Source organism: Sebastes umbrosus, chromosome 5 (assembly GCF_015220745.1).
Source record: "Sebastes umbrosus isolate fSebUmb1 chromosome 5, fSebUmb1.pri, whole genome shotgun sequence".
NCBI classification, from domain to species: Eukaryota; Metazoa; Chordata; class Actinopteri; order Perciformes; family Sebastidae; genus Sebastes; species Sebastes umbrosus.
Window position 1 is genome coordinate 30,967,559 of NC_051273.1, and position 16,255 is coordinate 30,983,813.

A 16,255-nucleotide genomic window follows, 5' to 3' on the forward strand; every position below is an offset into this window, starting at 1 on the left:
CCATGGAAATTGGTCAATTTTAGCAGACGACTGAGAACTTTAGGTGGAGAGGCAGGAAGGTTGTGTCCCAGAGGTATGCTCACATAATTAAGCATCCTCGCCAGGGTATTCAGGGCTAACAGCAGGGTTTGTTGTGAATAGAGGTGGCGAAAGAGGGTGTTGGAAAAATCATAATGCGGCGCGGAATAATACCGCTCTCATCTTATGAGAGAAAAAGACTATTATTTTTTTTTTTAACAGCACCACATTATCAGCGTGAAAAAAATGAACTAGACTTTATTATACATTACATTACTTTCTGCAAATAGTCTTTGCATGGTTGAATGCTACACTGGAATAAAGGAAATATTAGGCTTCTAAGACATTGCTCGCTTTACTTGGCTTGTTTGAAATTGTTATAAATACATTAGGGCTGTCAATTGATTAAAATATTTAATCGCAAATCTTAATCTGTTCATAATGTACCTTAAAGGGAGATTTTTTCAAGTATTAAATACTCTTATCAGCATGGGAGTGGACAAATATGCTGCTTTATGCAAATGTATGTATATATTTAATATTGGAAATCAATTAGCAACACAAAACAATGACAAATATTGTCCAGAAACCCTCACAGGTACTGCATTTAGCATAAAAATATGCTCAAATCATAACATGACAAACTGCAGCCCAACAGGCAACAACAGCTGTCAGTGTGTCAGTGTGCTGACTTGACTATGACTTGCCCAAAACAGCATGTGATTATCATAAAGGGGGCATGTCTGTAAAGAGGAGACTCGTGGGTAACCATAGAACTCATTTTCATTCAATTATCTTGAGGTCAGAGGTCAAAGGACCCCTTTGAAAATGACCAAGCCAGGTTTTCCTCGCCAAAATTTAGCGTAAGTTTGGAGCATTATTTAACCTCCTTCGTGATAAGCTAGTATGACATGGTTGGTACCAATGGATTTCTTAGATATTTTAGTTTCATACGATGCCAGTATCTTCACTTTAAAATTTCTACAACCTAAAAGTTGCGTTAATGCATAAAAAAAATGAGTGGTGTTAACGCTAACTTTGACAGCCCTAAAATATATAGCACACTTCATAATTTTGTGATGTTCTTTAATATTTCAGAAAGTACTGCTACTATGTCTGATGTGAAGCCAAATGCACAAGAGGACAAAGACGTGGAGCCAGTGTCTGACAGCCCGGGTCGTACTCAGGAGCCATTACAGAGTCACACATTCTCCCTGAAGAACAATGCTGCAGGTCTGTCCTCAGATGAACACGAAAACCCTTTAAATGGAACCCAGCCGAATCCATTTGTATACAGCAGTGTCCCCGCTGTTCCCCATGCAGGCAATTCATTGCCTTCAGGAGCACTTGTTAATGGACCTGGTTCACACCCCACCTCAGAGGTACACTGTGTCCTGAACAAAGGCACTGTTTTATCCAACAATGTCCTGGACGCCGCGCGGCAAGCGGGGAAGGACACGAGCCCCGAGGTGTTTCCACCACCTAGTGAGCTTCAATCAGACGCTTGGAAGAACACAGCGGGGCCCGCCGTAAAAACACTGGCCACACAGCCAGGTGTCAACACGCCGCTGTCTCACTCGGAGGAGAATGAGTCCAAACCGGCCTGCTCCGCGCTGTCAGGTGCAGACAGCGCGGAGCAAATGCACATTAGCCAACCTTTGACAAAACAGACAATGAAAACAAGATCTCGACGGGACGTAGAATGGTCCGAAAGCTCCTCGGATGATTATGACGACGCCGAAGCAATCAGATGGGATTCGGCAAGAGAGCGCTCTTTGCACAATGACAGAAGGCTGGAGACCGAAGTGATGCACCAAAGGGACAGGAAGCACAACACACACGCAAAAAGCATGTCAGGCTCTCTGGAAAAGGTTAACAACAGCTTAAATCACACATGCAGACGTTACTGTTTCTGCAGTGGCAATGATGTCGGAAATGTTGACAAAGATGATTCTTTGGGTACCCAATCTGATATTAAATATTCTGCGGTGCCACTCAAAGATCTTTCCAGGAGCACAGCTTCAGACTCGGAGCGCCGTATTTATAGCGCGGCAGCGCAGAAAGGCTGTAATGAGGAAAATGACCCTGAAGATGAAGACAATTTGAGTTCAAAAGTGGAACCGTCGAAGAAAGAACAAGATCCACTTTTCTTTTCATGCACAATATGCAATGTTAATTTCAAGGAGAAAAGACATTTCCATAGACATATGATGTATCATTTAGGCAAGCATAATCAGGTGAACAGTGAGGATGTCTCTCAGCCCTTTATATGCAGGGAGTGTGGGCGTTTGTTCTGTGATAGCAACTCCCTCATGAGGCACATCATTATTCACCAAGACAGGCTGGAAAAACTTATGGAGGAAATCAAAGGTCTCAAAAACACCGAGTTGGAAGTCGGGGGCACCACAGCGCAGTGCCCTCGGTGTGCGTTTGGTTGTAACTGCCCTAAAATCTCCGTCCAGCACGCCAAAACAGACGACAATCTGAAGCACTACTACTTCTGCGAGGAGTGTAACTACATTACACTGACGCAGCAGGCGCTTGAAGCACACCTACATGTCGCGCACCTCGACACACACCAGCCTCAATGCAGGAAAATGACTCGTAATAATGATGCAGAGGAAGCGGGCCGTGTTCAGTTTCAGCGTAAAATGTTTTTTTTCAAAGACAAAGTAGCATTGGAAAGATATTCTGAGCTGGAGCGATCACACTATGGTAATTATAAAAAGGTTGCCGACCAGCCCAAAATTGCCGGGTTTAAAACAAATCCGCTTAAGTCGACTCGTGGAGAAAAGAGTAAAAGAGGGGACATTTACATTCAAAAGTCCAATGACCAAACTGTAAATTCTCCTCAGTTAAAGTGCCGTGTCGGCTGCACCAAAAACATGCTGTCACCGTCCTTGTGGAGGGTCGACAGGCATGGAAAATTACTCCTACAACCAGTGGAAAAATTAGACGTGGCAACTGATCTCACCTGCGTGGAGGAAGATGCTGAAAACAATAACTATAAGGCTTTTGGCAGCTCAAAGCAGGCAAACTGTCCTGCGGGCGCTGATTTTTTACTATCAGCCAGAAATCTTAAATTAGACCAGATGTTCTGTCAGGTTAGCAAGAACGAACCGGCAAGCGGGAGTTTACAAGCGCGAGCGCACCAAAATTCTCTGACAATGAGAAAAATGTCAACGCCCTTGCGTAACACCATTGACAATATGAATAGTAATATATCGGCAAGGCTTTGCCAGAGGCTCAAGAAACAGTCTGCAGATAAGGAGTCAGAGAAAGGCTGTGAGGGCGGCAGTAACTCCGGTAATGACACCAGTGAAGCTGCAGGCAGCTTCTTGGAAAGCGAGAACGTCAGGAACCCGTATGCTCGGAGGTATTTCACAAAGAGGCAGAGGTTTTCAGCCAAAGACCAAAGCCAAAGCCCCCATGTACTCATAGATGAAGATGATGGAGATGAAGACTGTAGTGACATAGAGCAACTCATAATCAAGGAGGAGTATATTGAAACTACAGTGTGCGGTGATTCCCCAGAGTCGCCTCATATGTCTGCAGGTGACAGCTTTGATGTTTTCCCCACACCGGGGGTAGAACACAAGCCCTGTCCGTACTGCCCCGCCATGTTTGAGTCCGGAGTGGGTCTGTCCAATCATGTGCGAGGGCACCTTCACCGAGTTGGCTTGAGCTACAACGCTCGGCACATGGTCTCGCCAGAGCAAGTGGCGTTGCGGGACCATCAGCCACGAATCCGCAGGAGGATCCCCTGTGGCACGAGGAAAATGAGAAAAGGTACAAGTATTAGTGTTTGATTGATTGGCAAATGTTAGCATGCTAACACCCTAAACTTAGATGGTGAACATGGTAAACATTAGGCCAACCTCTTTATCAATGGGTTAGTATTGTCATTGTGTTAGTATGCTGACATTAGCATTTAGCTCAAAGCACAGCTGTGCCAAACTTCAGCCTCACAGAGCTGCTAGCATGGCCGTAGACTATTAGTCTTGTTATTAAAGGTGCAGTGTGTAGGATTTAGCGACATCTAGTGGTGTGGTTTTGCAACCAATTGAGTATCCCTCCACTCACTCCTCCCTTTCTAAGACTGCAGTACCGTGAGCCACCGAGTGCAAAACCGCGGTAACGCCGTTCGCCTCGCTCAGAAGCCATCCAACCATTAATAACAATACTTTAGGAGCAACAGAAGTCAGACGGCGGCTGGCGGTACCATGGTTTTGCACTCTGCGGCTCACGTTACCACAGTTTCACAAGCGTGCCAGAGAACTACGGTGGCCTTCAGGTAATGTATAAACACAAAAGGCTCTCTCCAGAGCCAGTGTTTGGTTTGTCCATTCTGGGCTACTGTAGAAATATGGCGGAGCAACATGGCGGACTCCGTGAAGAGGACCCGCTCCCTATGTAGATATGAAGAGCTCATTCTAAGCTAACGAAAACACAACGATTCTTAGTTTCAGGTGATTATACACTATTGAAAACATAGTTATGAATATTATATTCCATTTCTGCTAATAGAGCCCCCAAAATGCTAAACAATCTCCCTAACCTTAACCATACTGCTGTTGCCATGTACATATATTATAAAAGGTGAAAATTAAAAAAGAATTGCCAGTGGATTATGTCATTGATCATAATCCTGAGTTTTGCAGAATCTTTCATATTGATGTTCATGTCTGGCGATAGGGTTGAGTGTTGCAGTGATGTCATTTTTACATCGCTTCTGATACTTAAACCTGCAATTTCTTGGCAACACTGACATCTACATTTGATATTCTGAACTTTTTACACATCCAGCAGTTACTCTTTTAGCTCCGTTTTTGGTCTCCACCAACACCTTACGGAAATATCCGGCTCTTTACTGCTTAATGCTCCACTGTGTTCACTAGCTAGTCTCTAGCTGTGTCTGCTGTTTGGTGCTGCAGCAGGAAGGTTACGGTCTGTTTTTAAAGCTTTTTAACTGAGCAGCAAACGGCTAATCAGTGCGCTCAAACTCACTATAAATTTCCATAAAGCAGAGGTGATAATTCTCTGTAGGAGGAACGAGCGACCCTTTTCACATTGTCACATTGTTTTCACACCGTCATTTGATTTTGTTACTATAAATATATAGATTATAGCTGCTTTACACTTATAAATGTTGGCCTGTGCATTATAAAGCGTTCCATCATGAATATTGGCTTGATGTTTTTGTTTCATTTTAAGTTTTTCTGACAAATTTGATCTGATATTACAGCTGTGAAGCCAGAAACCAAAGGAGAGCACACGTGTCCCCTGTGCTGGGGTTGGTTTGATACGAAGACTGGCCTCTCCAACCATGTGAGGGGACACTTGAAACGAATTGGTAGAAGTGTTACCAGTACCAGTAAGTCCCCGCTGTGCATCCTGAATGAACTGCTACAGGACAAAAAGGAACACCAGAACATCCTCCAGGTCCTCAACAAGAGCCAATTCCCTTCACGACCCTTTGTCTCTCAGAAGTTAATCAGCAGCAATGGCCTGGTCCTGATGCGCATGGGGGTCCCAGTGAAAATCCAGTATGAGATGAGGAGTCCACGTCCCATATTGGACAGCTTTGTACCAAAACAGGAGGCAGAGGCCTTCTCGGAAAGGAAGGAGCCTCAGGTAGAAGCACAAAGAGGCACTAAGGCCTCCTCAAGCACTTTAGTTGAACTGCTCAAGATGAGACAAGAAGGTATGGAGCTCACAGCGAGAACCAACCAGGAGGCCTATGCAACCAGGAAGCTTTGTGATTTGACCAAAGATTACATGGAGGAGACACAGATGGCCAGTTTGGAACCACACTGGGCTCATGGTATGCAGTCTCATGCACTAGGCTTGATAGCAATTTCATGTTTGAACAGTTTCTTAAAGGTAACTTTGGAATTTTTCAACCTGGACCATATTTTCCCATGTTTTTGTGTCGACTAACTCGAATTGTTCCAGTATTGAGGGAGAGCGCCAGTAGTGGGGCAGCTGCTCACAGGCTGCAATATGGTGCTATTGGGGCAAGCTGGAACTGTCATTTACGTCCCCTAAAAGTGCTTGTTTTTGCCATGACAGCCTCTGATTGTTATTATAAGTGTCTGACAACATTATGGAAAGAGTCTCGCTCAAGGAGAAGACTTGTTCTGAAATCTGGCGAGGTGACGTGTTGCCGGAAGACAACGGTGGAATACATCCATGTTGGAAATGCGAGTGCCAGCTGGGCAGAGCGTAGCTTAGTGTTATCTATTCAGATCATGGCTGAATATTTAGATGATTTCCACAATGTGGATGAGGTCTTTGAATTCGATGGCCACCCGCATTTATTTGAACCAGAGTATACGGCTATTCAGATTTCAAAAGACTTCTCTTTGAGCGGGACTTGGACACAATAACCAACAGACAGGATCAAGTGAATGGTAAGAAACACGTTTTCTTTCTCTGTAGGCTCCTTTCCATAATGTTGTCAGACACTTATAATAACAATCTGAGTCCGTCAGTGGCAAAAACGAGCACTTTTAGTGACTTGGAGGAGTTTATTGCCGTCACAGCATTATCCCTCAATATTAGACCAATTTCAAAAATTGTTGTCCTTATTAATCACTTAGACACAAAACATGGAAAAATAGGTCTAGGGTGAAAAATACCCTTTAAATATGGGTGGTTGCATGTTTTAACCCAGTAATAGTACTGTATTTCCAAAGCAGTTTAGGTAAGTTTCAAGTTGCAAGTAGATTTTGACAGGATGAGGTAGTTCAGCAGCAAATGAATCATAAAAATGTGGAAAATAGACAGCATTTATGTAAAGTATACCTGATTTAACTATATTTGGCAAAACCACTCATAAGATATTAGAGGCATTTTCAAGACATGCCCCACACCCTTTATCTTGGAAGTAAATTACTGCTCAGTTATTCCTATACAAATTGAACATTTTTAGCTTTGTTCGATTGCAGGGAAGTCCACCATTAGTCACGTTTCCATCTATATTTTATTTCAAATGTTCAGTGTCTCTTTACAGATACGCATACCCTGCTAGTGGAGGCCAGTTAAACAATAGTTCACAATCATTTGATTTGTGGAAACAAACACGCACAATAGACTGAATGTCGCCAAAGTGCTTTTGAAGTTCATATTAAAAAATCATGAGATCCTCTTGATGTTTAGTTGGAAGCCCGTCATCCGTGTTTCCATAATTTTGTTTAATGTCTGTCCAAATCAAACTTTCAGTCAGGTGCTGAGAAAGATGAGATAAAAGGTAACAATTTCAAATCAAATTGCTCTTTGTTGAGTTCTATTTTAAACCGAATTGTATGGTGATTGCCATTATTATGGTGTTACAGTGATAACTGTACTGTACTCCCCAAAGATGTCTTTCTTTGTGTGTCCGGTCCTGAAAACTGATTTAGATTATAATTTGTAGTATACCATTAGGGTGTTAAAGAGGACCTATTATGCTTTTGTGCTTTTTCCCTTTCCTTTAGTTTATTATCTAGTTCTTTTGTGGATGTAAAAGGTCTGCAAAATTACAAAAATCCCTGCTAAAGGGATTTACACCCCCACAGAAACACTGCTCCTAAACTGCCTGAAACACCTCGCTTGAAGTGCTGCCTTTTCTTCCGTAACGTGGTGATGTCACCAAGTAACACATTTGCATAATACCTGCCTAGCGGCTATGTCTAGCATGCCCTCAAACAAAGCAAGTTAGAGCGGAGCTGGAGCAGAGTCCGAAGAGTTTGGTTCAGTTGACCAACCACAACAGTACTGGACCAGCTGACCAATCAGAGCAGACTGGGCTTTTCAGGAGGGCGGGGCAGGAGCTCAAACGGAGTGTTTCAGACAGAGGGTGAAAAGAGATGCTGCAGCACAGCCGGTATGAGAAAAAGAAAGCGTTTTTTGAACATTAAAGCATGTAAACATGTTCTAGTAGAAACCCTAAATGCATGTATGCACCTGAAAATAAGCATAATAGGTCCCCTTTAAAAATGATACATTATCATCATTGTACAGTAGTTGACATTGTATCATCACTTGGAGTTCAACAACACTCACAAATTAGATGAACAATCATTTTTGATCAAAGACATTTTTGTATCGGAGAGACAAGCTTTTCTTTAAACTAAAATAACTTTTAACAAGTACAATATTCTGGTTAACAGGCGATGGTGCACAGCACTGTTATTGCCAGTTTGCTGTCATAGGACTAACACATCTGTGATTTTTTTGTGTAGTTTACGAATCCTCTGTGACTCTCGTGAGGTGGTGTATGTGAAAATAGCCCCCCTGAAGACACAAGATTGTGTTAAACTTTACCAGTAACACTTTCCAAACAGGCGAGTGCAAATCAGATGCACAGAATGAAACCAGGTGGAGGAAGACTTTAAAGCACACTGGGAGTCACAGTTTTGCTCGCTAATAAAATTACTGCACGCTACTGCTTTTCTCCTTGACATTATCGAACTTCTGATGATCCTAAATCTTGATGTGAGACATAAGTATCAGCTAAACTGTATAATAAGTACATCATCCAATCAATTTTTCCAAAGCTTAGAGATTATAGAAAATATAATCATATAATTTCAACCTAAATATGTTGATCCATTTGCCTTTTTCTCCTTGAGGGTAATTTTGTTATTCAATGTTCTATCTTTCAGGGGAATGTGACTCAAATACGATTTGTATTCAGTGTAACGGCACCTTCCCTGGGCTTCCTGGTCATCTTCGAGCCTTTGCACACAGGAAGAGGATTGCCATTTTTGAAGGTAAGTTTCTGACGATATGCAAAATGTCGACATATGTGTTTCCTGTGCCATGCAATCATTAAAATAGTGGTTTAAGCACAGGAATCAGGGGGCTCAATCTGTGGAACCAAATTAAGTGAATATTTGTGATGAATGCTGCATGTGTATTCATTAGATGAAAGACATACGTCTTATGATGGATGTTGACTAGAATAGTAAATATCAATATTGAATAATAGTTTGGCTTCGGGTTTATTTATGTATGCCTCTTGTCAGTGATAACTTAATACATTCCCCCAGATAAAGCAGCGCAGTGTTTTGTCTTTTTAGGCTATGATTATAAACAGAAGAAGCCAAGGCCTGGGCTAAAGAAGAAGACTTTACCCTCCTTGAATGCTGAGATATACACGCTCACCTGCAGGTATATCGAATTGAAGGTTACATATGTAACAATAGTTCTCTCAGTGGAGAGTGAAGTGAGAGCGCTCTCTACCCGGTTACATATTTCATATGTAGGCCCTAAATGAAAATCAAAGCTCTGACCTCTGTCATTCCCTATGTGGGACCACCCAAGAAATCTTTAAGAACAGCTACCGCAGGGCATCTCCGAGCACTCGCTCTCCAAAAAGAAAGTGCTTGCAACCTATTTACAATTGGCAGAACTGTTTAAATGTGGATGGGACATAATAAGTGGTAGCAGAACACTGTGACCCAATGCCCAGTATGCTGCCATGCCTTGGGTGGATTAATAGACTGTATCTAAGAAGTGGACGTAGTCACCGTGACGTCACCCATTGGTTTGTGGACTGTCGTTTTGCAGCCTTAAGTTTGGCATTTTGACAAATCTTGGTTTTTGGCCGTCGCCATCTTGTTTTTTGGAACCAGAAGTGACACGAGAGGGTGGTATTACCATACTTGTCTCACTTTAGTCACAGCAACTACTGTCGGTTCGCTTGAAGGAACTGTGGTTGCCAAACCGCTCATCACTTGTTGACTCCAGTGAAGTAAAGAAAAGATCGCACAGCATCCAACAGCAAATGTGCAGACGACATGCTTGACTCAGTCCGCCGTTTGCTTTTTTATTCAAATTTTATTGATATCGAACATGTGTCCAAATTGAACCAAATTCAACACGGCACTTCCTTGGGTCCCCAGGAATACACCAGCCAAGGGTGGAGTAGATCGGATGGGCGGTTCTGGAGATATGCGAAGGACACACAGACAGATATTCCTTGCATTATAATTAGATGAGGCAGCCATACCAGTGGTGTATGAACCCCTTGTCAGACACCCCAAGACCAGCCAACTCTTCAAAAGAGAACCTATACTCTACAATTCGCTCCTTTACTTATAAATCGCAAAGGTGGTCCCCTCCCGCAAACATACAACCCCCCCCCCCCCAAATCCATGTACATATGGAATATGTAACTGGATGATGAACATTTTTTTATTACAATCAGTAAAATAAAAAACACCTTACATTTCACACTGGAAGAAGATGGTTGTGCATTAACTCTAGAAACAGTGACTGGCTTCTCCTCTCCTATTTCTGCAGATTCTGTGACCTGGTCTTCCAGGGCCCCCTGTCTATCCAGGAGGATTGGATCAAGCATTTACAGAGGCACCTTCTGCACACCAGCGTGCCCCACTCAGGGACCGGGATGGTAGAGGTTTTGGGTCTTCATCACAAAATACAAATAAGTATGTCTCATGAGAACCCAGATCTTGAGTAGAGTTTTACCCGTCGAGAACTTCCAGTTGCCTGAATTTGCACATTGTTTATATGTATAAACCGCACATTGTTTTAGACTAGTCCTGCAAATATATAATAGTTAATCCTGACAATTTAATAGTATATATTAATAATACTCTATATATTAGCAAAAGCTTTATATAGAATAGTTTAATGCTATGCTTTGCTAATAGAGCATATAGGATGTATCTTTATTGACTGCTGTGTAGGTTAGACACAACAGTGGCGGTATGAAGCTGGTCTGGCAGTGCAGAACTGCCATTGTTAGAAAAAACATTGTTCTCCTATTGTCATGATAAAGAAAAGTGCCTTGTTATAAAGCATTTTGTTATAATGACAAAACGTTTTCATTATAAAATGAAAAGAAAAATATCCAAATATCTCAATTTCTTGTAACTTTTCATGTCATTAACAGAACCTTTCTCATTATAAAAAAAAAACAGTTCTCTTTTGAAACTTTTTGTCACAACAAGAAAAGTTAAAAGGAGCATTGCCACTCTTATATTGGCAAAATACGGGAGCCTGAGCATTTCAATTAAGTTCATGTCTCACTTTCTTTGTGAGACAACATAAAATAAGAATGTGTGCCCTTGTTGTTAAGCAGTGTACACAGGGCTGTCATTAGTTTGTGGATGCTTTGTAGGATTTCACCTCTCTGTGCCTATATCAGAGAGAGCATCTCTCTTAATCAAAGTGACATGCATTATGTTGGGACAGCTTGTTCTGTCATTGTTCTTCTGCTTAACCTTCAACCATCAGTGTAACTCCTGAAATCTGGCTCTCATTATAGCCTCGGTAACAACATCTTTTTATAATGAGAAGAACTCTCTAGTTAAAACAAGAAAACTTTCCAGTTATAACAACATATTGTTAGAATATTTTTTCTCATTGTGGCAGCTCTGTATTTCCAAAGACTTGGACTCAGAATGGGTCGCTTTTTCTCGCGTGAGTATGAATGTGTTAGTGACGCATCATGCTGAAATTTCATTCTAAACATTGTAAAGACCGCTGGCTCTGAACATTTGCATGAGTTGTTTCTAGAAGGTAACCCACAAGTTGCGAAACTCTCACGAGATGGTTAAGGTTAGGCATTGACCTTGAATGGTTAAGGTTAGGCATTGACCTTAAATGATCAAAGTTAGGCTTTAACCTTGAACGGTTAAGGTTAGGCATTGACCTTGAATGGTTGAGGTTAGGCATTGACCTTAAATGGTTGAGGTTAGGCATTGGCCTTGAATTATTAAGGTTAGGCATTGACCTTGAAGGGTTAAGGTTAGGAATCAACCTTGAATGGTTAAGTTTAGGCATTGACCTTGAATTGTTAAGGTTAGGCATTGGCCTTGAATGGCTGAGGTTAGGCATTGACCTTGCATGGCTGAGGTTAGGCATTGACCTTGAATGGCTGAGGTTAGGCATAGACCTTAAATATTGAAAGTTAGGCATTGATCTTGAATGGTTGAGGTTAGGCATTGACCTTGAATGGCTGAGGTTAGGCATAGACCTTGAATATTGAAAGTTAGGCATTGATCATGAATGGTTGAGGTTAGGCATTGACCTCAAATATTGAAAGTTAGGCACTGATCTTGAATGGTTGAGGTTAGGCATTGACCTTGAATGGTTGAGGTTACGCATTTACCTTGAATTGTTGAACTTAGGCATTGACCTCGAATGAATGAGGTTGTGGTTTTGCACGTTTTCCCAACTTGGAGGTTACCTTCTAGACACAACCATTTGCATATCCATAACCTGCTCTCCAAACGTATCTCAGTTCGTAAGCTTGCTACTTGTTTTGCAGCTGGCAGAGACAGTTCCATACTTTTCAGATAGGAAAACGGTCTATGCAAGATGCATATCATTTTTTAAGTGATGGTTGAATCGATTTTTTTCATTGGAAGATGTGGTTGAGTCAATGCCAAAAGGTTAAACTCACACTTAACAATTTTGATAATCATTTTTGTTTAATGTTCAGTATTAGAAAGAAAAACATTAATATATACTGTAGCGTCTATATTGAATGAATGTATATATTGCTTTCAGTATGGCTGTCCCATGATAGTTTTTCACATTGTATTAAAAGCCAACAACTATAATGCAAGAAAAGTTTAATATTCAGCTTTAAAGACCAAATGTAATTTTATGTATTTATCTGTATTTTTTTCTTGAAATATTCAACTTTTTAAAATGGTAAACATGTAGCGCTCCCTAAAATTAAATTACGAAACATTTCTATAAAATTATCCTTACTTCCTTACTCAGGCTTGATAGTTTTTAGACTTAGTATTGCTCAGATTCTAAAGCAACTTTTTGTAGATAAATGTTTGTATAGAAATCAGTGACATTAATAGCAAACTTGCATGATACCAAAGTGTCACTGAATTTAAATAAATTAAGTGAATTATTCTTAATCAGCCACGTAGACTAAAGCATTTATTAGCGATGCCATGTTAAGTTATATTAACAATGGGATGTAGATATTGTAAAATAGTGTGTAGCACTTTCATAAAGAGGATATACAGTACAGTATCGAGGGTTGCATCTGACTATAGTTGGTAATTTTGCTGAGATTAATTACAGCAGTTTTGGTGGAGTAGACTCAGGGTTTGACTGAGTGGTTAACTGAGCAAGCTGTCTGTGATTCAGAGAACAAAAGACTTCATTTGCAAGAGACTGGCAAGCCAAATTTCGTAGGATATTCAAGGTCAGGTGCAAAAGTATTACAGTGAATTAATAATTAAAGGACGGCAATGCTGAATGTCTGACCATCAGATTTTTATTCAGAATGCATATTTTTGGAATGTCAATATGGCAAGCCAACCAGAAACATAGGAGGGACAAAACACTGACGCCATGACGGATTGGCCCACAGCTCTTCATAGAAACATCTTCTATTATTCCAATGTATGATCTCAATGTTTATCCGTTTTACGTTTAGGTCTGCTATATCTGTGTTATATCTGTAATAATTCACATTTTCATGTCAATAAATGACCATTGTGCTACTTTCAGTCACTCATGGATGTAACAAAAATGACTCAGCCTTAGTTTAAACACGGTAATGACTTTACCTTTGCTGCTCCAAACATCCAGTGACTGTCAGGTCTTTGTGATATATATATTTAGTGATATATTTTATGATTTGGGCAGCAGAAACAGCCATGTTTGTGTTCGCCTTAAAGAATCTTAAAGGGGTAGTTTGGGTGTTTTAAAGTGGGGTTGTATTAGGTACTTATCCATAGTCATTGTATTACCTGCAGTAGATGACGGTTGGAACGCCCCCAGTTTGGAGAAGCAGACAGGATTATCAGCACAGAAGCAAAGCAATGTACTTCTGTGGACGGGGCCAGCAGCAAAATGTACTTTAGCAACCTAAAAAAAACTAACTACAGGAAACTTAAGCCATTGTATCCATCTATGCTCTCGCCAAAGCCACCAGACTCCACTCAAAAAAACTGTAATTTTACATCGCAGAACATAGGAGTTGCTGTCTGCTTCTCCAGACTGGGGGCTTGCCGACCATCATCTACTGGAATATAATACCTCATACAACCCCACTTCAAAACACCCAAACTATACCTTTAACTTCAACATAATCACCACCGTAAAGAAAAGAGGAAATGTGAATAGTGGTAGCACTATTTGAGTAATGTGATGTGTGGGAGGTCCACTGCAGTGATGATATAACAAAGATCATGAAAATGAATTTCTAGTGGGTTTTTTGGAGGACAATTGAAGTTTGTGTAGTGTTTATCATGTAATCTTGTACTCTGTGCTTACTCTAATTCCCTTTGTGACGATGGCTTTGGGTGAAAACTGGGTTTAAAATGCAATGGATCATTTCAAGAGAAAGTTTTGTTTTCCTATTTTCATTACAGAGCACAGACACAATGTTTAGCAGCAGCTGGAGTTGACTCTTTCATGATGGACCATTCCCTGCCCACAACACACAGGCCTTATTTTATTTGTTGCGTTTCTGTTGGGTGAAACACACAGATTTCAGTGTGATGTTGCACCATTATTCCCAACAGGAAGTAATTTTAGGGCTATGTGCTATTTTAAACTGCAGTTTTTAGCGTTCCAGGCTGAGTATTTGATGTATCCAGTGCTTGATAGCCACTCCTGGGTTTTCTACTTACCAGTGGCAAAGGGGGCTAACCCTGCAGTTTATCTTGGGCAGTATTTAAAGCAGCGATCAAAGCTGTACAAACCAATTGTCATCATGCTCCTCCGGAGGGAATTTTGAAGTACATTAATGCTCCTTCTTTGGGAAATAATTGTGCCACTCTGTGACTTCATTAGGTCTCCTGGCTGTTTCAAAAGATGTTCTCTCTGGAGGTTGAAAGCCACATCGCTGGCAGACAGCATCCCAAGGGGCCGAATGAATAAAAAAGGAGAGATTATAATGAGATTGAGTTAGCCATGACCAGAATTGGGCTTTTCATTATTCCACTGGCTGGAGAGAGAGAGAGGGACAAGGCTGACATAAAGAAATGTGTTGTTGCAGGACCCACACTCGCCATCTGCCATGGGGGTCCAATGGTAGGCAGCCAATGCATGCTTATCATTGCCATGGGTATCAAAGGGGCCTCCTCTCTGGAGATTGCTCCATTAAAACTGCAAACGCCAACCCCTGTATGCACAACACAGAAAACCGGTGTTCTATTCAGAGCTGTAACACTTGCTCTTGATTCAGCAAATTAAAATGGCAACATTGGAAAACCTTGAATTACTTTGTGTTTTTGTTTGTTTATTACCTGATGAAGTATGATTTGAATTATTTAATTAGAATAATTACAACACAGTCTCGCGGCAGTTTGTGAAATAGTCTGGAAATTTAATCTATTTTATTCGTGTACATAGACACAAATTTCCCTTTTTTTTGTGACGCTCAGCGCGACTTTCAACAACGTATTTTTTGTGCTTTTTCCTCCGAATGTCCAGCAACACGTGACGCTTGTGTCAATTTCTGCCCCAGTCTTTTCAAAATAAAACTTAGTTAGGTTAGAAATAGATTGACTTGGTTAGGATTAGGCAACAAAACTACTTAGTTAGCTTTAGGAAAAGATTGCAGTTTGGATTTAAATAACACCGGAAGTGGCGTAACTTAAGTACGGCAATTATGTGACAAAAACGACTTAGTTAGGTTTAGGAAAAGATTGTGGTTTGGGTTAAAATAACTCTGTAAATGCTGTAACTTAAGTACGGAAGTTACGTGACAAATAAATCAACTTTGACTTCTGGTTTCACACAGGACACAAACACCGGTCTACTGGGCGAAAGTCTGGTGTCCCTGATCTCCTCACTATGCGGCGTTTGCCGCTTTTTATACTTCCCGGTTCACGATTACATGGATTACATACAAACTGATTTCATTCTGACCACCACAAAAAAAAAGTGAGATTTGTGTCTATGTCCATTATATTTCATGACTATTTCACGAACTGCTGTACGACTGGGCTGATGGTTAACAGTTTGATTTAATGATGCTGCATCCTGGGAATGTGCATTAACTAATACTGCAGGACTTCTTTGTCAGCTATAGTCTTGTGTTTTCCCCCATTCAGTGTCTGTGGCAGCAGTGATCCAGAGATCACGACCATTGATCATGACCTGTCCTTCTGCCAGTTATTCAGAAGTGCCACAGACTGCCTGTGTGTGGAAAAAAAAAGAAGAAAAATCAATAGGTTTCCATTATCTGGTTGGGCAGTGTCACTGGCCCGTCAATGATCCTGTTACAGCGGCGGTACAAGGG

At 41.1% G+C, this 16,255-nt stretch overlaps 1 protein-coding gene across 5 annotated transcripts in view; it reads left to right on the forward strand.

Moving 5' to 3' along the window:
* znf644b (zinc finger protein 644b) overlaps positions 1-13,503 on the forward strand; it is a 58,325-nt gene extending 44,822 nt beyond the window's left edge. For 3 of the 5 annotated variants that reach the window (XM_037770644.1, XM_037770646.1, XM_037770645.1), the window contains 6 exons: positions 1,117-3,807; positions 5,264-5,842; positions 8,667-8,774; positions 9,084-9,174; positions 10,309-11,697; positions 11,887-13,503. In XM_037770644.1, coding sequence (XP_037626572.1) covers positions 1,131-3,807; positions 5,264-5,842; positions 8,667-8,774; positions 9,084-9,174; positions 10,309-10,486 — 3,633 coding nt within the window. In that variant the 5' untranslated portion in view covers positions 1,117-1,130 and the 3' untranslated portion in view covers positions 10,487-11,697; positions 11,887-13,503. Of the gene's footprint in view, positions 1-1,116; positions 3,808-5,263; positions 5,843-8,243; positions 8,595-8,666; positions 8,775-9,083; positions 9,175-10,308; positions 11,698-11,886 lie in introns of those variants that run through there. The other 2 variants (XM_037770643.1, XM_037770647.1) reach the window with 2 other exon arrangements.
* Positions 13,504-16,255: the final 2,752 nt, after the last annotated feature.